Raw genomic sequence first — 22,154 nt, 5'->3', positions numbered from 1 at the left:
TTGGAGGTGTTGGTTGTTTGAGGAGACGTTTGGAATGTTGTTCAGAAAAATGTTGCTTGGTGATTGGTCTGTGTGTGTATTTTCATACTCTCCTATTTGGTTGTTCCTTCCTTTTAGTTCCCAGTGTTGCATTTGTAGGATTGGTATTTTCATTTATTCATGTACATCTTCCCTTGTTAGTCTGATGTGTGTATTGTAATACACTACAACTCCCCTTTTCTCTGGGTGGGGAGGAAGCAGATAAGGGATGATTTAGGAGCTCAGCAAGGTATGTGGCCTACACATTTTCACCATCAGAAGTAATCCGGGAAGCAGGATATCTAGGGCACCCCTAGCTTTAGGGGTAGGCAAGGAGTCCCTAGTCCTGGGATATCCTGGAACAGTGCTGTGAGAGATAATCTCCTGCTGTTAAAAAGCTGATTGTATTAAAACTGCAAAAAGCTGCTGTATAAGGCCACATGCACACACTGAGTATTCAGTATTTTATCTCCGTATGTGTAAGCCAAAACCAGGAGTGGGTGATAACTACAGAAGTGGTGACGTGTTTCTATCATACTTTTCCTCTAATTATTCCACTCCTGATTTTGACTTGCAAATACTGAAGTAAAAAAACTCACCATACACTCAATGTGGTCACCTGGCCTAAATGACACATCACTGGAATCAGGATTTCAGCCCCTACATTATTTCTGCTCTCAGATTAAATAAAAAAAAACTACTCAGATTCCCTTTAAATGGACCCTGACATCAGATAAATACTGGCTGATCCAAATGCAACATTTAATAGACACTGGCTGCCTTTCAGAGAAAAGCATTGTTTTTGGTCTCCGACAGCTTCTTCTTGCCTTCTGGCTGGGAGTGACAGGTCTCGTTTATATACCTGTCAGTCACTGGTAGCGGGTGGGGAGAAGTGGCCGGGGACTATCTGCCTAGTCTCCTGTGCGGCTTGGTTCCCAGCGGCCTTCAACCGATGCTTCTCTGATACGATGCAATGTTTCAATTAGTTTAAGCACACCTGGCTGAAATCATGGAGCCAGCGTCTGATACCTGCTCCATGCATGGATTGGGCCACATGTATCGGCTGTCAGGTTCCCTTTAATTATAATTGTTAGATGATGTAGTAGTTGGGGCTAATTCATCCATCTAATTACATTTTATGTTTGTGCACAAAGAATGCAAATTATTTATGTATTTTGTTTATATATTTACAGCATTAACATTTGACGACCTGCACTGTGATGCATCAGTAGGAAAGGTAGGTTTATGAAACGGTTACCCCATCATAGTGAGCGCTTGTATATCACCAGAATATGTCATCAATTTCGAATCTGTGGGGGTGGAACTGCCAGTGCAATACCTCTTTAAAGGGAACCTGTCACCGCCAAAATCGAGGATGAGCTAAGCCCACCGGCATCAGGGGCTGATCTACAGCATTCTGTAATGCTGTAGATAAGCCCCCGATGTATCCTGAAAGATGAGAAAAAGAGGTTAGAATATACTGACACGGGGCGGTCCCGCTGCGGTCTGGTGCGATGGGCATCGTGGTCCGGTCCGGGGCCTCTTATCTTCTTACGATGACGTCCTCTTCTAGTCTTCACGCTGCGGCTCCGGCGCAGGTGTACTTTGTCCTGTTGAGGGCAGAGCAAAGTACTGCAGTGCGTAGGCGCCGGGAAAGGTCAGAGAGGCCCAGCACCTGCGCACTGCAGTACTTTGCTCTGCCCTCAACAGGACAAAGTACGTCTGTGCCGGAGCCACAGCAGGAAGACCAGAAGAGGACGTCATCCGATGAAAATGGGAGGCACCGGACCGGACTGCAACACCCATCAGACCCGGACCGCCCCTGGGTGAGTATAATCTAACCTCTTTTTCTCATCTTTCAGGATACATCAGGGGCTTATCTACAGCATTACAGAATGCTGTAGATAAGCCCCTGATGCCGGTGGGCTTAGCTCACCCTCAATTTTGGGGGTGACAGGTTCCCTTTAAAGCTTTAGTATTATAGTCCCCCCCTTGACATGACAGCCAGTCTTTTGCCTTTACGACAAATCATTGTTTTTTCTCTTTTTTTGCCACTTTCCAGGAACCATAAGTTTTTAATTCTTTTTAGCTGTAGCTCTATTCTATTTGTTGTGCTGCACAAATAAAGATTAATGTTACCCTTATTCTGCAGGTCAGTACGATTATGGCGTTACCTCATTTCTAGTTTTATATGTTTTATGATTTTTATGTTTTAAATGCTCTGTTTTGAGAAATATATTTGTTTCTCTGTCACCCCTATTCTGAGAGCCATAAGATTTACTATTTTCCATCAGCAAAGCTGTGTGAGGGATAACTTTTTTATTGACATTTTCAGAACCCACGGTAAGATGGCGCCATGGCGTTTCCTATGGACTGGCAGAGAATGATCTCTCTCTGTCAAGCTCCTGACAGGCGGGTCCTAGCACATGTAGCAGGAGTTTACCTCTGTATTAGAGTAGGCTCCTGCTATGCATGACACGAGCCATCCATGGCACATAATTGTACTCACGATTGCTATAAACTACTTTGTAAACTGGTAATACAGTTGTGTCATTCTGTGGGAAGGGTGTAAGTAGGAATTAAAGGGTTTATTCCATAAACAACATTTTATCACATATCCACAGAATAAATGAGAAATATGTGATTGCTGAGCATCCAGCTACTGGGAACCACATTGATCCCGAGAAAGGAGGTACCAAGGTCTACTTTGTGATCTGCAACCATCACTTCTGTATACAGTGAATAGAACAGTGATCACACACGCTCACTACCACTCTTTTACTACAAGGGACTTTGGGTTCCCTTTTCTCAATGGAGGTCCCAGTGGTTGAGCTCTCAGTGATCATATATTTATTCATTATACTGTGGATAACCAAAATTCTTTCTTATTGCTATACATTTATTTGATTAAACAAATGTATGATGAAACAGAACATTTTTTACAAATTAAATTACATGTCCAGAGATTTAATTTGGCGCAAGTGCACACCACGCATAACGTTAGATAAGTTGAAAATTGAAGATGCTCTGCCTCAAAATCAGTTTTCGGCTGGGGTTACACTTGCGAGTGTGATACAAGAAATTCGCGTGAGTCTCTCGCATCATTACCCGGCACTGCCGCCGGCTCTCAGGACCGGAGTGTGCGGCTACATGTATTTCTATTCAGCCGCTTACTCCGGTCCCGAGTGCCAGCGGCAGTGCCGGGTAATGATGCGAGAGACTCACGCGAATTTCTCGCATCACACTCGCAATGTGACCCCGGCCTTATAAGTATTTCAGACTGTGACATGCATTTCATACTGAGTCACACTTATGAATATTACAATATGCGCAATATTTGATCTAGTGGATAAGGCAGATTAGACACAGTGTAAAATATCTACCATATACAGCCACTTACCAGATACATGGAGTAATCCTCTTCATATCTAAGAGGTACATGAAAAGCAGACATATGACCTATAGAAACTAACCAATGGTTGGGAAACACTACACCTTATTCCCAAAATATCTTTAAGTGAGGCGCATAGATTATCACATCTATACATGTTGCATAGAGTATATAGGACTCTAGACTTCCTCTAGAAATTGAGGTTTGTGATTCCCCCTTATTTCTTCATTGTTTAAACCCTTCTGCTGAATTAATTCATATGACCAATGAAATGAAAGAAGCACAGCTCCTGAGACCTGTGTCTGTTGCCAGAGGAGCTGTTTCGCAGAACACATACCAGTGAGCTGCCAGAAGAAGGGTGTGGCAGAAGAAATAAATCTTCACCTCTTCTAACTGCGCAGGAAGGACTGAGGCTGGAGAAAAAAATACTTTGTGCTCAGTAAGCCTAGGGGAAGATTTTTTTTCTTCTCTTCTTCAGCAGCTCACCAGTATGTGTGCTTATGATACAACTCCACTGTCATTTCCGACACACGACTTGGGAGTCAGGAGTGGGAGGTTCGCATTATAGTGGAGTGAAAAGCTAGCAGTACCAGGACGCTGCAAATAGGCTGAAAACTGATTTTGCAGCGCTGGCTGGATTAAAACCCAATACATATAGGGTGCACATAGCCAAAATAATGGAGAAGGGTATATGGTGAAGCTCAAAATTTCTGGAGCGGCACGAAACATAATAGAAAGTATCACTTGGTATCTGCCAGACTTTGTACTCAGCAGCTGATGTTCTATGTTATGTTATGCATGTCTTCTGACATTACTGAATGAAGTGTCAGCTCTCGCTCTTTAAAATGAGCTAATCAACCATACATCTGAATATCTAAACGCCTCTTTTTCACAGTAGCGCTAATGAGTTCTGTTCCCTGGTACGAGATGTTTAATATGCTAACCCATTGGCAGCGAGCTTCGGACACGTACAGTGCTCAGCGGGAGCGTGTGTACGGAACTGGCTCAGGACAGCATCTTGGTTCAACATTTTTAGATGTTTTTCTTTGTAGTAGCTTACTGAAATCTAAATATTAAATGTATTACTCAGGACTGCCTGAATATAGATGACCTAAACACCGAATCATCTCTGGATGCCCAGTTCACTTCCGGTGCCCATTCCTTGGAGGATTTAAGAACAAGTCCAGTTCTCAGAGGCTCTCTAAGGGAAAGGTCTGTATTCACTTTGCACAAAGTCGTAATTTTAGTTACAAAGTAATGGGATATCCTGAGGTCACTATCGTAGAGTGGTATGATAGGCTCAGTTATCTTTCATTAATTTACTATTTCAGCATAAATGGAGTCATTGTTCATTGTCATGTGGCACAGTTTAATATGTTTCCATTTTTTGGTATATTTGAGGTTGAGATCTGAGAATAACACATGGGAATCAATACACAATCGAGTGCGTAACCTATTATCCACTCACAGTGCCAAGCAAAGGCTATCCTTGGTGAGTATAACGCCATCCGTCGATGGTGCCGCCATAAGAAGTAGCTTTGTGTAAATTTAGACACTAAAGTTAAAAGAAAAAAAAATTTGGTCAACCGCCGACCGTTGACTCATCCTGTGGTGATGATGTCCCGTACATTTGCTTATGACTACTGCAAGCAATCATCATTGGCCTCCGAGGCATTGTGTCTTACACAGAGACATAACTGCCTGAGATCAGTGATTGGCTGCATAGTACAGTACATATACACAATAAATGACATTTATCATCACTGCACAGTAAGTCAATCGAGACTGACGGGAGCCTCGGAGCCTTAATAACTTTAGCTTAAAGAGATTTTCCCACAAACAAAAGTTCATTTTATTCACTAAATCTTGGAATGAAAATATTGTGTACAAAAGGAAGTTATTAAAAAATGTTCCTGTGCTGAGATAATCTTATAAATGTGTCCCTGCTGTGTACTGTGTAATGGCTGTGTCTGACCGTACAGGAACATGGTGTGATCATACCACCAGGGCCGGCGTTTGGCACAGGCAGACCAGGCAGATGCTTGGGGCCCCCACCTAGAAAGGGGGCCCCCTGCCTCTGCAGCCCCTGTATGAAGTGCCCAGAGGGTGTACAGCAGTGAATAATGCTGTGCATTGCTCTGTAGTCCCAGAGCGTCTCTCCCAAACCCCCTTTGAGACCCCCTCAGGGCTGTGATTTACTCATGTGGTCCCGGAGCTCTGTGCTGATTGCTGTAGGATCAGGTTTCACAGTCACATACAGCAGGGATCAGCATAGGCTCTGACCATAGTCACTGCTTGTAATCTGACAGGGCGACCTGCTGTCACTACTTTCTGGATGACACAAGACAGGAATATTGTCTGCTGAATCAGGGTATTATATAGAAATAAATGAATTCCCACGTGAAACAATAAGGGTAAACTATACACATATATAGTACAGGTGTGCATAGGAATCAGCGTTTTTGGTGCATTTTTTTTTTTTTGCAGCCAAAGCCTGCTCTCTTAGCAGTAAAAACACTGCTTTCAAAACACCCATTTTTTAGGGTATGTGCAGAGGATCCGGAAATGGCAGCACCTTGGATGCAGCGGACATGTGCTGCGTCCAAAGTGCTGCCATCTTTTGAACACAGGTGATTCCGCATGTGTTCACTGATCTGTGCGGAATCCCTGCGTCCTATACATTGCAGGGGTGAGATTTCTCTGGTGGAGACTCGCGTCTGCGCCATATACATTGACATGCTGCAGCCTGGACAGACGCGCCCCATGTCCGTCTATGCGGGTGAGGTGCGGGTGTCAGTGCACGCATAGTACAGATGGAATTTCTTGAAATCCCATCCACTATACTGTAACATCTGGCCGTTGCGGGTTGGACGCTGCACAAGTACACAGCAGCCGACCCGCAGCTTTAACTGATTGTGGGCACACACCCTTAGAGCTTTTGCTGTTTGTTTTTTACAGTATGCATTTTGTCTACACTACATGTTTAATAAAGTTAGTGTAATTCACAAAAAATGCAACGAAAAGCAATGTTGCAACATTTGCAGTATTTTTTAAACTTTTTCATTGCTTTCTACTGGTGAAAAAAATTGCTGAAAGAAGTGACATGCTGCAGATTTAAAAAACGCTGCAGTTGTGAAATTCAGTCAGGGGAAAATAAAAGGGTGTGCAGGAGATTTCCGAAAATCTCCGTTTTTGCTTGTGCTGTAAAATGCTGTAAACTTCTTATTTGCAGAAGAAAAAGCTGCAAAAATTCTGCATATGAACATGGCGAAAAGCTGCTTTATAAAGTGCCAGCAAAACATATGAGATTTCCGAAATCTGCAGGCGCTTGTTTTTTTTTTCTGACTGGATTTCAGCTTATTAAATCTGCAGCGTGTCACTTCTTTCAGTGTGTTTTCACCCGTAGAAAGCAATGAAAGAATAAAAAAGCTGCATATATTCCTCTGGCATTTTTCACTGCAATTTTTTAAGTCGCTTAAGGTGAATTAAACTATTAGGTAATGCAGAAACAGCAGTGGAACAATGATGCTATGTGCACACGTTGCGGAATCTGCTGCGGATTTTTCCACGCAGATTCCTAAAAATCTGTAGGTAAAACGCCCTGCATTTTACCTGCAGATTTACCGCAGATTTATCGTGGAATTACCGCGTTTTTTGTGCGGTTTTCAACAGCGTTTTTACACCTGCGGATTCCTATTATGGAGCAGGTGTAAAACGCTGCGGAATCTGCACAAAGAATTGACATGCTGCAGAAAATACAACACAGCGTTTCCGCGCTGTATTTTCCGCAGCATGTGTACGGCGGATTTTGTTTTCCATACATTTACATGGTGCTGTACAATGCATGGAAAACTGCTGCGGATCCACAGCAAAATCTGCAACATGTTCACATAGCCTGAGAAACACGTGACTATTCCTGGTTTTGGCTTACACATACTGATGTGAAACACTGACCAAATACTGATCGTATGAATGTGGTGTTAAACATACTGTAGACAAAGCAAACATCCTCACTCAAAAAAAGCTGAAAAAAGTGTGAAGAACGCCACAAAACAAGCTGAAAAACAGGTGTTTTGAACGCAACATTTTTACTGCTAATAGAAAAGGTTTTGGCTACTGAAAAAAAATGCTGCATGTGAACATAGTCCTACTCTGAAACGCTATGTCTATCTATGGTGTTACATAGGACTGCATGTGATATATACTAAATTATCTGTACTCAGAGAGTTATCACTGCTATCTCTGGTGTTACATAGGACTGCAGGTGACATCAACTACATTATCTGTTCTCAGAGAGTTAGCACTGTTTTATCTGAAGAGTTAAAAAAAAGAAGAGGGGGTTGGGGGCAACTCTTTGTCTTTGGCCCCCAATCTTTTCTGACCCTAGCAATGCCCCTGCGTACAGCTAATAGTGGCAGACCCGTTGGCCGTTATAAGGCCCCTAAATATGGGGGCCACAGTGCAATGTTATCATTTGGGGCCCCCACTTTAAATTTTTGCCTAGGGCCCCACTTTGTCTAAAACCGGCCCGGCATACCACAGCTCCTGGGCAGTGGAGGACACAAGAGAGTATACAGACAGGACAGCAGGGGATCACAGCTGATTCTTTCTGTGAGGTAAAACATTTCCCTGCCTGCTTTTAAGTAATGTTTTACGTCACAGAAAGAATCAGCTGTGATCCCATGCTGTAATGTCTGTATACTCTTTTGCTTCCCCCCCTGCCCAGGAGATGTGGTATAATCAGACCATGTTCCTGCACGGTCAGACACGGCCATTACACAGTACATAGTAGGGACACATTTATAAGATTATCTCAGCACAGGAACATTTTATTTAAACACATCCAATTGTGGAACTTAATGTTGCCACAAGATCTAGTGAATAAAATTAACTTTTGCTCATGGGAAAACCCCTTTAAGGATGATATTTGTTACTTTCCCACACTCCCTAATTTGAGGCCTTTTTTTTTTTTTATCTTGGGCAACCCCTGTAACCGTATAATTTTCTTACACAAAATATTGAGAATGTATTCCTGCTAATCATGTGCTTTCCAGACAACGTCGTTGACATTGCAAGATTTATTACTGAGCAACACCACCTACCTAGTTATATTTAGTCTAATATCGCCCACACATATCATAAAAATGTGAGCTCGTGATGTAGTTTTCTGAACTACTGAGCTCCATATATATTACCATACTCCATTTCTCATGTAATTTTAGGATCTATCAAAGGGCGAAGTGGATCGCATTCTTGAACGATCATCTAGGAGATCACTGAACAGCAGTTTGGAAGAAAAACTGTTTTGAAGAATGTAAGATAAAACTTAAATAAACTAGACTATTCATAAAATGTAATCGCATATATGTTGCCTGAGAGCAATCAATGGAAAATGTATCTCGCTTGACATGGTTCACACCATGTTTTTGCTTCCTGATGACATGTACTTTTTTCCTAAGGTAACTTTAACAGCTTAACAACCAGCTCCAGACATATTTGTCGCTGGCAGGTGCTAATCTACACACAGTGAAGGCGTTAACCGCAGGGATCTTGTAGGTACTGTCAACTGTATGCAGAAGGTTTGGCAGGGAGCACTGCTATAATACAAAGTTACTCTCCTTCTGCAACTGTTAGGATTGGAATGAACGTTTATACCCTCACATTGAACATATGGAATTAATTATAACTGGGGAAGAGAGAAAGAGCGGACATTTCAACCTCCACTGAAGTAGGGATTTCCGGCTGTTAACAGGTAATTACAATAGGAGGTCAGCTCTGAGAACCATCCACCAAGATTCGGATTTGTTTATTCAGAGGTGGAAAAGTACAATTCTAAGGCAAAAGCATCCTGTGTTCAAAGCACTGGTCCCAGACTTTTTGGAGCCAGTTGTCAGTGATGAATATCTGGGTTTTCATCGATCCGATATTTATAGAAGATACATAACACATTCACTCACATCACCTTAAGGCCATTCTAACCTCTGGAGGGTCAAAGATCTCCTGAAAGTTGGGGCTCTCATATACTTCTAAAAGAACTAGCGCATCACATGCCCATATGGCCCCAATATGAGCTCACTAAGGGGAGTTATGTGGGCATTACCTTAATCTAATAAAAAGCAGAATTTGGGTTTTTGTATTTTGTCAATCCTGGAATGTACAGTTTTCTGTACTTCTGTCTGTGTTTTCCTAAGGAGTACCTCCCTCCACTAAGCTCTGAGCCATTTCCATGACACAGATTTAGTAATGCTCTTTTGTTATCCCTTTTATTAAATGTTGTATATATTGTATTCTTTTCTTCCCATTTAGTATCATCGTTGTATATTTTTTATAAACACTGCCTACCTTTCCGGATTAAATATGGAAAATGTAATAGTTCTGTTCCTCTTGCTCTGTAAACTGTACCCCTGAAGCCATTCGGCCTGTATAAACAATTGGTGGTGACAGCTAGTAGTTCCTTTGTTATTGTGGACTTGGCAGCGGCCATACCATGACATATATATATATATATATATATATATATATATATATATATATATATATATATATATATACACACACACAGTACAGACCAAAAGTTTGGACACACCTTTTCATTTAAAGATTTTTCTGTATTTTCATGACTATGAAAATTGTACATTCACACTGAAGGCATCAAAACTATGAATTAACACATGTGGAATTATATACTTAACAAAAAAGTGTGAAACTGAAATTATGTCTTATACTCTAGGTTCTTCAAAGTAGCCACCTTTTGCTTTGATGACTGCTTTGCACACTCTTCGCATTCTCTTGATGAGCTTCAAGAGGTAGTCACCGGGAATGGTTTTCAATTCACAGGTGTGCTCTGTCAGGTTTAATAAGTGGGATTTCTTGCCTTATAAATGGTGTTGGGACCATCAGTTGTGTTGTGCAGAAGTCTGGTGGATGCACAGCTGATAGTCCTACTGAATGTACTGTTAGAATTTGTATTAAATCAAGAAAAAAGCAGCTAAGTAAAGAAAAATGAGTGGCCATCATTACTTTAAGAAATAAAATCCTTCAGTCCGAAAAATTGGGAAAACTTTGAAAGTGTCCCCAAGTGCAGTGGCAAAAACCATCAAGCTCTACAAAGAAACTGGCTCACATGAGGACCGCCCCAGGAAAGGAAGACCAAGAGTCACCTCTGCTTCTGAGGATAAGTTTATCTGAGTCACCAGCAGACACATCTCTACAACAACTGTTAAGAGGAGACTTTGTGCAGCAGGCCTTCATGTTAAAATAGCTGCTAGGAAACCACTGCTAAGGACAGGCAACAAGCAGAAGAGACTTGTTTGGGCTAAAGAACACAAGGAATGGACATTAGACCAGTGGAAATCTGTGCTTTGGTCTGATAAGTCCAAATTTGAGATCTTTGGTTCCAAGCACCGTGTCTTTGCGCAACGCAGAAAAGGTGAACGGATGGACTCTACATGCCTGGTTCCCACCGTGAAGCATGGAGGAGGAGGTGTGATGGTGTGGGGGTGCTTTGCTGGTGACACTGTTGGGGATTTATTCAAAATTGAAGGCATACTGAACCAGCATGGCCACCACAGCATCTTGCAGCGGCATGCTATTCCATCCGGTTTGCGTTTAGTTGGAACATCATTTATTTTTCAACAGGACAATGACCCCAAACACACCTCCAGGCTTTGTAAGGGCTATTTGACCAAGAAGGAGAGGGATGGGGTGCTATGCCAGATTGCCAGATGACCTCGCCTTCACAGTCACCAGACCTGAACCCAATCGAGATGGTTTGGGGTGAGCTGGACCGCAGAGTGAAGGCAAAAGGGCCAACAAGTGCTAAGCATCTATGGGAACTCCTTCAAGATTGTTGGAAGACTATTCCTGGTGACTACCTCTTGAAGCTCATCAAGAGAATGCCAAGAGTGTGCAAAGCAGTCATCAAAGCAAAAGGTGGCTACTTTGAAGAACCTAGAATATAAGACATATTTCCAGTTGTTTCACACTTTTTTGTTAAGTTCCACATGTGTTAATTCATAGTTTTGATGCCTTCATTGTGAATTTACAATTTTCATAATCATGAAAATACAGAAAAATCTTTAAATGAAAAGGTGTGTCCAAACTTTTGGTCTGTACTGTATATATATATATATATATATATATATATATATATATATATACATATATATTCCATGCATTGGAATCGGAGGTGTAGATGCCATACTCTCACTTTGAATTCCCCAATAACCGGCCTAGTAGAGGAAGCTGCCGCGGACTTGTCCATCACTTGTCAGTCAATTGCGTAATTTCCCTGATGATTGGAGGCAGCAAAGTTGTGTCTCCCTGAAAACTGGCCTTAGACAAAATGTTTACTTATTTTCTGTGTTTTTTGGTTAGCCTTTCAATAAAATATTGTGTTTGCCCAGAGGTGCGCAAATTAATTTTCCCGAGGAGCCACATGAGAGACCGTGACTGTTGTGGAGAGCCGAACCAATAGGCCGAAATTAATTCTGCTCAATATTAATATATTATAATTATTATATTATTGATAATTATATTAATATTAAATTGTATCACTTAGTATTGAGCAGAATTAAGTATGCTAACATCCCCCTATATATTATTTGAACCAGAGTACAGCCCCTTCTGTATATTGTATGAGCCCCCCACAGCCCCTATATACTGTAAGAACCCCCACACAAACTCTCCCATGTGCGGCATGAGCCCCACACAGCCTCCCCCTCATGCGGCATGAGTCCCACACAGCCTCCCCCATATGCGGCACGAGCTCCACACAGCCTCCCCCATATGCGGCATGAACCCCACACAGCCTCACCCATATGCGGCATGAGCCGCAAACAGCCTCCCTATATAAAACAGGCAGCCTCCTTATATACAGCATGAGACCTACGCAGCCTCTCCATATCCAGAATGAGCCCCACCCAGCCTCCCCATATAATAATAATAATAATAATAATAATTTTTATTTATATAGCGCCAACATATTCCGCAGCACTTTACAATTAAGCGGGGACATGTACAGACAAATTCAATACAAGTTAAGACAATTTAAACAGTGACATTAGGAGTGAGGTCCCTGCTCGCAAGCTTACAATCTACAAGGAGAGGAAGAAATGTTCCTTACATCTGTACCTGAAATATGGTTGTGTTATACTAGGATTTGTGTATAGAAGATATACATGTGAAAATCACAAACAATATATTCTCATGTAGCAGGAAGGTGTTATTACACCCCGGCAGGCCTAGAACTTATGCCTAAACCTACAATTAGCAGTAATTAATATGATTACCCATATCCAGCATGAGCTCCACCCAGCCTCCCTATATCCAGCATGAGCCCCACCCAGCCTCCCCTTATACAGCATGAGCCTCACACAGCCTCCTTATATACAGCATGAGCCCCACACAGCCTCCTTGTATCCAGCATGAGCCCCACACAGCCTCCCCATATACAGCCTGAGCCCCACACAGCCTCCTTATATACAGCATGAGCCCCACACAGCCACTTGTATCCAGCATGAGCCCCACACAGCCTCCTTGTATCCAGCATGAGCCCCACACAGCCTCCTTGTATCCAGCATGAGCCCCACACAGCCTCCTCGTATCCAGCATGAGCCCCACACAGCCTCCCCATATCCAGCATGAGCCCCACACAGCCTCCCCATATCCAGCATGAGCCCCACACAGCCTCCTCCATATACTGCATGAGCCCCATACAGCCTACCCCCATATGCGGCATGAGCTCCACACAGCCTCCCCCATATGTGGCATGAGCCCCACCCAGCCTCCCAATATCCAGCGTGAGCCCCACCCAGCCTCCCCCATATGTGGCATGAGCCCCACACAGCCTCTCCATATCCAGCATGAGCCCCACCCAGCCTCCCCATATCCAGCATGAGCCCCACCCAGCCTCCCCATATCCAGCATGAGCCCCACACAACCTCCTTATATACAGCATGAGCCCCACACAGCCTCTCCATATCCAGCATGAGCCCCACCCAGCCTCTCCATATCCAGCATGAGCCCAACGCAGCCTCCCTATATCCAGCATGAGCCCCATACAGCCTCTCTACATCCAGCATGAGCCCCACACAGCCTCCCCATATACTGCATGAGCCCCACACAGCCTGCCTATATCCAGCATGAGCCCCACACAGCCTCCCTATATCCAGCATGAGCCCCACACAGCCTCCTATATACAGCATGAGCCCCACACAGCCTCCCTATATCCAGCATGAGCCCCACAGTCTCTCCATATCCAGCATGAGCCCCACACAGCCTCCCTATATACTGCATGAGCCCCACACAGCCTCCCCATATACTGCATGAGCCCCACACGGCTTCCCCATATACAGCATGAGGCCCCCATAGCCTCCCCATGTGCTGCATGTCACTCCCATAGCTTCCCTATGTGCAGCATGTCACCTTATAGCCTCCCCATGTGCACCATGTCACCCCCATAGCCTGCCCAACTGCTGCATGTCACTCCCATAACTTCCCCATGTGGAGCATGTCACCCCATAGCCTCCCCATGTGCTGCATGTCACCCCCATAGGCTCCCCATGTGCTGCATGTCAAACCCCCATAGGCTCCCCATGTGCTGCATGTCAAACCCCCATAGGCTTCCCATGTGCCGCATGTCAAACCCTTATAGCCTGCCCATGTGCTGCATGTCACCCCTATAGCCTCCCCATGTGCAGCATGTCACCCCCATAGCCTCCCCATGTGCTGCATGTCACCCCCATAGCCTCCCCATGTGCTGCATGTCACCCCCATAGCCTCCCCATGTGCTGCATGTCACCCCATAGCCTCCCCATGTGCTGCATGTCACCCCATAGCCTCCCCATGTGCAGCATGTCACCCCCATAGCCTCCCCATGTGCTGCATGTCACCCCCATAGCCTCCCCATGTGCTGCATGTCACCCCATAGCCTCCCCATGTGCTGCATGTCACCCCCATAGCCTCCCCATGTGCAGCATGTCACCCCATAGCCTCCCCATGTGCTGCATGTCACCCCCATAGCCTCCCCATGTGCTGCATGTCACCCCCATAGCCTCCCCATGTGCAGCATGTCACACCCATAGCCTCCCCATGTACTGAGTCACCCCCATAGCCTCACCATGTGCTGAAAGTCACCCCCATAGATTCCCCATGTCCACCCAAACATCCCATACACATGAAAAAAACACCACATACTCACCTCGGTCCCATTCCCCGGCACGCTGATTCTCTCCCTACCTTCGGTGCGCTGACTCTCCACAGTACACAGCTGACGCGATGAAATGACGTCATCACGTCAGCTGATTCACACGCTGAGTGGTGGAGGAAGTGGGCAGAGGCCCCTCCTCCACCAGCGAAGTCATTGCAGATGAAGACAGTGAGCGAGCAGGCATGGTGTGGCCCGTGGACCTCGTGGCTGTCTCGGTCCACGGGTGGCAGGCCGGACTGAAACGGCCAGAGGGCCAGATGTGGCCTGTGGGTCGCACTTTGCCCTTGTCTGTATTTGGCAATTTACTACATGTGTGGATTTTTCATGTTAATCTTTTTTCCCTTAATTCTAACAGCAGCCCAACAATGGGGGTAATTCTGCTCCTCAGCTATTGCCTTCTGACCCTATAAAAGAGCACTTAGACTACTTTTTATTATAAAGTAGAACTTAGGGTGTGGTACTTGAGCTGCTGTTAGGACTATGTGAAAACAAATTAATATAATAATATAATCCTCACTTTCATTATTTCCTATCCAACAGCACAACATTGGAGACTTAGCAAGCAGAACCCCATGCGGAGGATTCTCTTTACTATATGAACTCCATATTGAACCCACAAGACAAAATAGAAAGGTGAAAAAAAACAGAAAATGATGAATCATGGCCTAAATGTCTAAGGACTGAGGCACCGATTCATCATTTGCTTTTTTAAGAAGTCAATTTCCTTTTTTCTCTTGTTGTATTAGTTGCCATTTTCAGTGCCAAATTCTTCAAAATGCTTCACACAATTGATGAATTTGGCACAAAGTCAACAATTGTCTTATTTCTGTCTTAGGCTGGTTTCACACTTGCGTTTTGATCTGCAGCGTTTTAGCGCTAAAAAATGCATGCGTTTTTTTTCTATACTTAACATTAAAAAACGCATGCGTTTTTTAGCGTGCGTTTTGATGCGTTTTCGGCAACGCATGTGTTTTTTGACGCATGCGTTTAGTTGCAGAAATGCAACCTGTAGTAATTTTTAGCGGCGTTTTTTTGCCGCAAAAAACGCATGCGTTTATTCGCGGCAAAAAAATGTATTGCTGTCTATGTAAACGCATGCGTTTTTAAGCACATGCGTTTGCTTGCGTTAAAAACGCATGCGTTTTTATAGAAAAACACAAGAAAAAACAAGAAAACCCTAACCCTAAACACAAGAAAAAACAAGAAAACCCTAACCCTAACCCTAAGGTTAGGATCCCTAGTAACCCTAGGGATCCTAACCCTAACCCTAAACACAAGAAAAAACAATAAAACACTAACCCTAGTAACCCTAGGGATCCTAACCCTAACCCTAGGGATCCTAACCCTAACCCTTAGGGTTAGGGTTAGGATCCTAACCCTTAGGGTTAAGGTTAGGATCCCTAGGGTTAGGATCCCTATTACTAGGTTACTAGGGATCCTAAGCCTAACCCTAACCCTAACCCTAGCTATTTCAGTTTATAGTGGGTTTTCTAGTTGATTTTGATGATTGGCAGCTGTCACACACTTCTCAGCATGCGTTTAAAAAGCGCAAACGCAGGAAAAAACGCATGTAAACGCGGCAAAACGCCGCGTTTTTTTTTCTGCATGCAAAAACGCATGCGTCTAAAAAATGCGCCGTTTTGCCGCGTTTACATGCGTTTTTTCACCACATGCGTTTTTTTTAAAAAACGCTGCAGATCAAAACGCAAGTGTGAAACCAGCCTTAATGAACTGTTTTTGCGACTTTTTGGTGCCAAAATTCCCATATTTCGTAAAATGCCACGAAAATTGTGTCAGAACACTGGCATACTCAAAAATACACCGTAGGGGAGCTACATCTGAAAAAGCTAAACTTCACTCACAAAAGCAGAAAACAAGAGAAAACAGGCAAGCACATATAAAATAAACTTACCGTAACCCCTTTATGACCTATGACTTATAGGTACATCATAGGTCACCTCCCCATCTTTTCAGGCACATGACAGCTGATTTGATCAGCTGTCATGTGCCCCTAACAACCGTGGGTGGAATCGTAATCGTAATCCACCACGGCTGTTAATATGTTAAATGCCGCTGTCAATCTCTGACAGTGGCATTTAACATGCCTCCGCCGGAAGCGCGCTACAAACCCCTCCCATCGGTGGCCCTGTCATCCATCGTCCCTTCAATACGGTGCAGTTATCCTGTCTCCTTTGCAGAAAAGTTCCTCCAAAGTATGATGTTTCCCTCACCATGCTTCATGGTTGGGATGGTGTTCTTGGGGTTGTACTCATCCTTCTTCCTCTAAACACGGCGAGTGGAGTTGATACCAAAAAGTTTGATTTTGGTTGTATCTGACTACATGACCTTCACTCATGCCTCTGGATCATCTAGATCAGTGTTCCCCAAGTCTGGTCCTCAAGAGCCACCAACAGGTCATGTTTTCAGTATTTCCTTAGTATTGCCAGGTGATAATTGCATCACCTGCACAGGCAATAATTCCATCACCTGTGCAATACTAAGGAAATCCTGAAAACATGACCTGTTGGTGGCTCTTGAGGACCGGACTTAGGGAACACTGAACCTAGATGGTCATTGTCAAACTTCAAATGGGCCTGGACATGTGCTGGCATGGGCAGGGGATCTTGCATGTTCTGCATGTTTTCAATCTGTGACGGCGTAGTATGTTACTAACGGTAATGTTTAAGATAGTGGTCCCAGCTCTCTTCAGGTCCTGGCACAGGAGGGGAGTATAAGCTATATTATGTTATCGAGGCCAAGCAAGGGATATGAGAAGAAGCTGTCCAAGTTGTGGATGTTTGCTGTGAGGATTCAGAAGTCTGCAGTCACATATAGTGACTGCAGACTTTTAGTAAAAGACTGGATAACCCCTTTCACAATGTACCAGCATAGGGTGCGTCGGACTATAAGACGCACCATCATTGTATTAAAAAATAAATGTTTTCCTATCTTTCTATCTTTCCTATCTTCAAAGTAATGCAGTACTGGTGGCACTACTTGCAACAATCAGGCTCTTTTTGACTTAAGAGCCTTTTTCATTTCAGTATTGATTTCAATACGTAGTCCTTCAACATATCCACATTTATATGTAAGAAGTGGCCTCAAAGAGGTGAATTTTTCTCATAGTCAACAACCAAAATCTGCAGATTGGATGGACTTTGATGATTTATGTAGTCTCTTACAAGAAAGAGCTTCTTAGAATAACTCAATGACTGTGGTGATTGCTCCTAGTAACAGTCAGACTCTTCATAGACGCTCTCACCTGAGTATTTATTACAGAAAATAGTACTTGGCACATATTAACAGATACACTGGTCAAAAAATAAATTGAACACTTAAACAACATAATTGCCACACTCTCACCTAGACTACTGTAGATGGCGTGAGCATGGGGGAGTGGCTCCACTGTGCCACAAATCAGACTACCCTGGAAGGGGCATGACTAAGCAGCTACCTTGGTGTTCACTGGAGCCTCTGATGGTGAGGTCAGGCTTGTGCGGCAGGTAGCTACCAGGTACCAATCTAGGGTGGTGTCTGGCTGTGGCTGCTGGACGGAACACTGGCAGGCAGGCACGGCTGAGACATTGACTGGCAGGCGGGCACGGTTGAGACACTGGCAGATGGGCACAGCTGAGACACTGGCTGGCGGGCACGACTGAGACACTGGCTGGCGGGCATGGCTGAGACACTAGCAGGTGGGTATGACTGAAACACTGGCAGGGGGGCACAGCTGAGACAGAATGGACAGTGACTGACTCAGAAGGCACAGGAATATGGGCAGGTGTGAGAGATATATGGGAACAGGTAGAGACCGGTACACACTGGAGGAGCAGGGACTGATTCGGGAAGAACAGGATCACGGACAGGTGTGAGTGGAATATGGGAACAGGTTGGGACCTGTTCAGACTGGATGAGCAGGGAGGGACTGATTCAGGGAGGACAGGAAGACAGACAGGTATGAGTGATATATGGGAACAAGTTGGGACCTGTTCAGACAGTAAGGACAAAGAACCGCAAGGTGCATAACGAGAGCAGGGCAGAACCGCAAGGAGCAGAGCAGGGCAGAACCGCAAGGAGCGGAGCGGGGCAGAACCGCAAGGAGCAGAGCAGGGCAGAACCACAAGGAGTGGAGCAAAGAGCGGCGCAGAACCGCAGGGCAAAGCCACAGGATGAAGAGCAGAGACCACAAGGAAACACACAGCGGAATAGGAAAGGCTACTGACAGGGATACAAACAGATATAGGTTAGGACTGAGTTCAGACAAGGTCAGGTACAGGATCTAGTATACAAGACTAGGACACAATACAGACAATGATGGACACGGAAAGAGATACTGGACAATGACACAGGCCTGAGTATGCAGTCCTCAGGGAGGCGAAACATAGGACACAAAGCGCATGGTAACAGGTCTGGAAATGCAGCCCCCAGAGAAGGCGGAAACAAGACAGGACCTGGCACCTCAGGAGCAAGACACTGACTGAGGGAAATAGGTTGCTCAGACATTTCTCTAGGGGTGGCAATGCCTTAAGTACTTGAGGCCTCTTGGCAATTGGCTGGGGACACCTTAGGATGGTGCACACTGACACTACAAGAATCAGGAAGTGGCGGGGCCGCTACCCTAAGCACACAGCCAGGAAGAAAGCAAAGAGCAGGCAGGAGGCATGAGGCACACAGCATGGAGCCGGCATCAGACAGAACTCACAGCATGGCCCGGGGTCATGAGTAAGTTGGTGTGTAAGGCAGGTGGCGGATGGGAGGTCATGCAGTGATGCCGGCAGGGTTGTTACAACAGTGTAACTCCAAGTCAATCACACTTTTGTTAAATCAACCTGTCCAGTTATGAAGCAACACTGGTTGTGAATCAATTTCTCCTGCTGTTGTGCAAATGGAACAGACAACAGGTAGAAATGATAGGCAAGTAACAAGACAACTCCTATAAAGTAGTGGCTCTGCAAGGGGTGACCAAAGACCATTTCTCTGTTCTAAACCTTTTTGGCTGTTTTGGTACTTCTGCATTTTCTCTTTGCTCTTACCCCTAGAGGTACAGTGGAGTAGTATGAGGCAGTGTCTACAACCCACAGAAGTTGCTTAGGTAGTGCAGGTTATCCAGGATGGCAAATCAATGTAAGCTGTTGCAAGAAGAGAAGAGTAGCTGTGTCTGTCAGCACAGAGTCCAGAGCACGGAGCAGATACCAGGAGACGGGCTAGTACACCAGGAGATGTGTAGGGCGCCGTAGAAGGGCAACAACCCAGCAGCAGGACTGCTACCTCTTTCTTTGTGCAAGGAGGAATAGAAGGAGCAGTGCCAGAGCCCTGCAAAATTACCTCCAGCAAGCCAATAAAATTAATTTGTCTGCGCAAACTGTCAGAAACAGACTCCATTAGAGTAGTATGAGGATCAGACATCCTCAAGGGCCCCTTGTTTGCACTAAGCTTGCAACTCAGCTGCAATGCCCCTAACAACCGTGGTTGGAATCGTGATCCACCCACCGCTGTTAACATGTTAAATGGCACTGTCAATCTCTGACAGAGGCATTTAACATTCTCGTGCCGGTAGCGCATCACTAATAATACCTATCGACACCCATGTCACATGACCGCAGATCGCCGATGGGTTGGCATGACAACCCGGGGTCTGCAGGGCAAATTTCTAGATAGCTATGAGCACCGCCCAGCAGTCAGTGCTCAAAGCAAGTGAGCAATTCTGCTACAAGCTGAAGTCCTACTCTGTAGCACAAGCGATCAGATAATCGCAGCCAATAAGAACTACCATACTCCCACGAGAAGAGAAAATTTGAGTCTCACATGGAGATTATTGAAGCAAGTGTAAAGTAAAAAAAAAAAGATTTTTAAAATATATATAAAAAATATTTAAAAGTTCAAATCACCCCCCATTCAAAATAAAACAGTAACACAGGTCTACAAAAAAATATTTCTCTGTCCCCCATGACGGCACCACGGAGAGAGGGGATCCGCCCACCAAGGACTTTAAACCTACAGATAAAAAGGCGGTACCTCTCTCCCGCATCAGTTTGGTTTCCTGTCCTTGATGGGGAACATACAGCAGATTCTCACCTGGATCGTCGTGGATTCCGGGGCCAGTCAGACCGGTACAGGCAGCGGGGGTTCCCTGCCTCGGCTGGGCTGGGCCACCCGAAGCGCCACCGCTGGGACCAGCATGTCTTTAGGGTGCGCGGGGAGCGGCAACAGCAGCGTGGTCGCTCCCAGAAGGTCACCACATGTGACCATTTTCGGCATAGAAAACCCGCTTTACCACCGTGAGGGGCCCCTCCAAGGGTGGAACGCGGCGCGGAGACACGCGCCTTAGCAACATCAGGAAGCCGGCCGGCTTCCTGCCAGGTAAATGCGCACGCGCGGGTACTGCACTAGCATGCCGGCTGGGCGGCGCTAGGAATGCTGGGTACGGCGTTGCATGCCGGGTAATGCGCGTGCGCACAACTCAGGTGCGCGGGGCATGATGGGCCCAAAGGGGGAGGAGTCAGGAACGCGCGGCACAGCCAGGTTATTTAGGGGAGAATGCCTTACTGTCTGGTGCTCTAATGGAGTCCGGTCAGCACTCCCCTAGCGCTATGAGTGACCCAGAAGCGCCGGATTCTCCGGCACAGCTGTCACAGCAACCGCAGCCGTCACACCTACAGCAGCAGCAACAGAAACGCCGACAGCAGGGAAAGGGAGCCCCTCACGTTCAGCGGCGTGGAGCAGGAGCACGGTCAGGATCCCAGCACAGTAAAAATTCTAGTGCTGCATCCGCATCAAAAGAGCATCCGTTAATCGATATGGATCATCCACAACCGGTACTGAGGGTACATCAGGTGGTGAGTGATCTCCGTGAATGCTCCGGCTAATAGAGCCTACCTTTTTTCTCTTGCTTGTTTTAGGGAAGAAAATGTTCAGGGAAGTCCAAACACAGGATCTGCGCGCTTTGTAAAGAAGACTTACCTGCCTCATGGGAAAAGAGATTGTGTAAATCCTGTATGGAGGAAACACTTTGTGAAGGGCTTCCAGGGTTCGCCACAGAACTCAAAACTCTAATTAAAACTCAGGTGGAAGATACCTTTAAATCCCTCCAGGAGGGTAAAAAACGTAAAAAAGTAAACAAAAAAAACCCTATATCTGACTCTAGTGACTCGGATAGCGGAGAAATTAGTTCAAATTCCTCTGATTCTTCATCATCCTCTTCATCGTCCTCTTCTCAGGGAGGCCGTAGTTGCTTCCCATTAGAAGAAACGGATTCCCTAATTAAAGCGGTCAGAAGCACCATGGGTCTAGCTGATTCTCATACTAAAAAATCAGTTCAAGTCATCATGTTTGGCGGGCTGGAGCAGAAAAAAAGAAGGGTGTTTCCTCTTAATGATAAAATACAAGCCCTAATCAATAAAGAGTGGAAAAAACCTCTGAGAAAGGCCCTGCTTACGCCCAAAAGGAAGTACCCTTTTGAACACCCTACATGCTCCTTTTGGGAAAAAGCACCCAAATTGGACGTAGCAATCGCTAAGGCGTCAAAAAAATTTGCCC

General features: G+C 45.1%; 1 protein-coding gene across 8 annotated transcripts in view; it reads left to right on the top strand.

The window, feature by feature from the left end:
• SPATA6L (spermatogenesis associated 6 like) overlaps window positions 1-22,154 on the top strand; it is a 94,425-nt gene that overhangs the window by 53,232 nt on the left and 19,039 nt on the right. For 6 of the 8 annotated variants that reach the window (XM_077249148.1, XM_077249147.1, XM_077249146.1 and 3 more), the window contains exons 10-13: window positions 1,212-1,255; window positions 4,500-4,621; window positions 4,811-4,901; window positions 8,632-8,723. In XM_077249148.1, coding sequence (XP_077105263.1) covers window positions 1,212-1,255; window positions 4,500-4,621; window positions 4,811-4,901; window positions 8,632-8,718 — 344 coding nt within the window. In that variant the 3' untranslated portion in view covers window positions 8,719-8,723. Of the gene's footprint in view, window positions 1-1,211; window positions 1,256-4,499; window positions 4,622-4,810; window positions 4,902-8,631; window positions 8,724-8,868; window positions 9,162-15,158; window positions 15,180-22,154 lie in introns of those variants that run through there. The other 2 variants (XM_077249144.1, XM_077249143.1) reach the window with 2 other exon arrangements.

The sequence above is a fragment of the Ranitomeya variabilis genome, chromosome 1 (assembly GCF_051348905.1).
Source record: "Ranitomeya variabilis isolate aRanVar5 chromosome 1, aRanVar5.hap1, whole genome shotgun sequence".
NCBI lineage: Eukaryota > Metazoa > Chordata > Amphibia > Anura > Dendrobatidae > Ranitomeya > Ranitomeya variabilis.
This window is presented reverse-complemented; position numbering and strand designations above follow the sequence as displayed.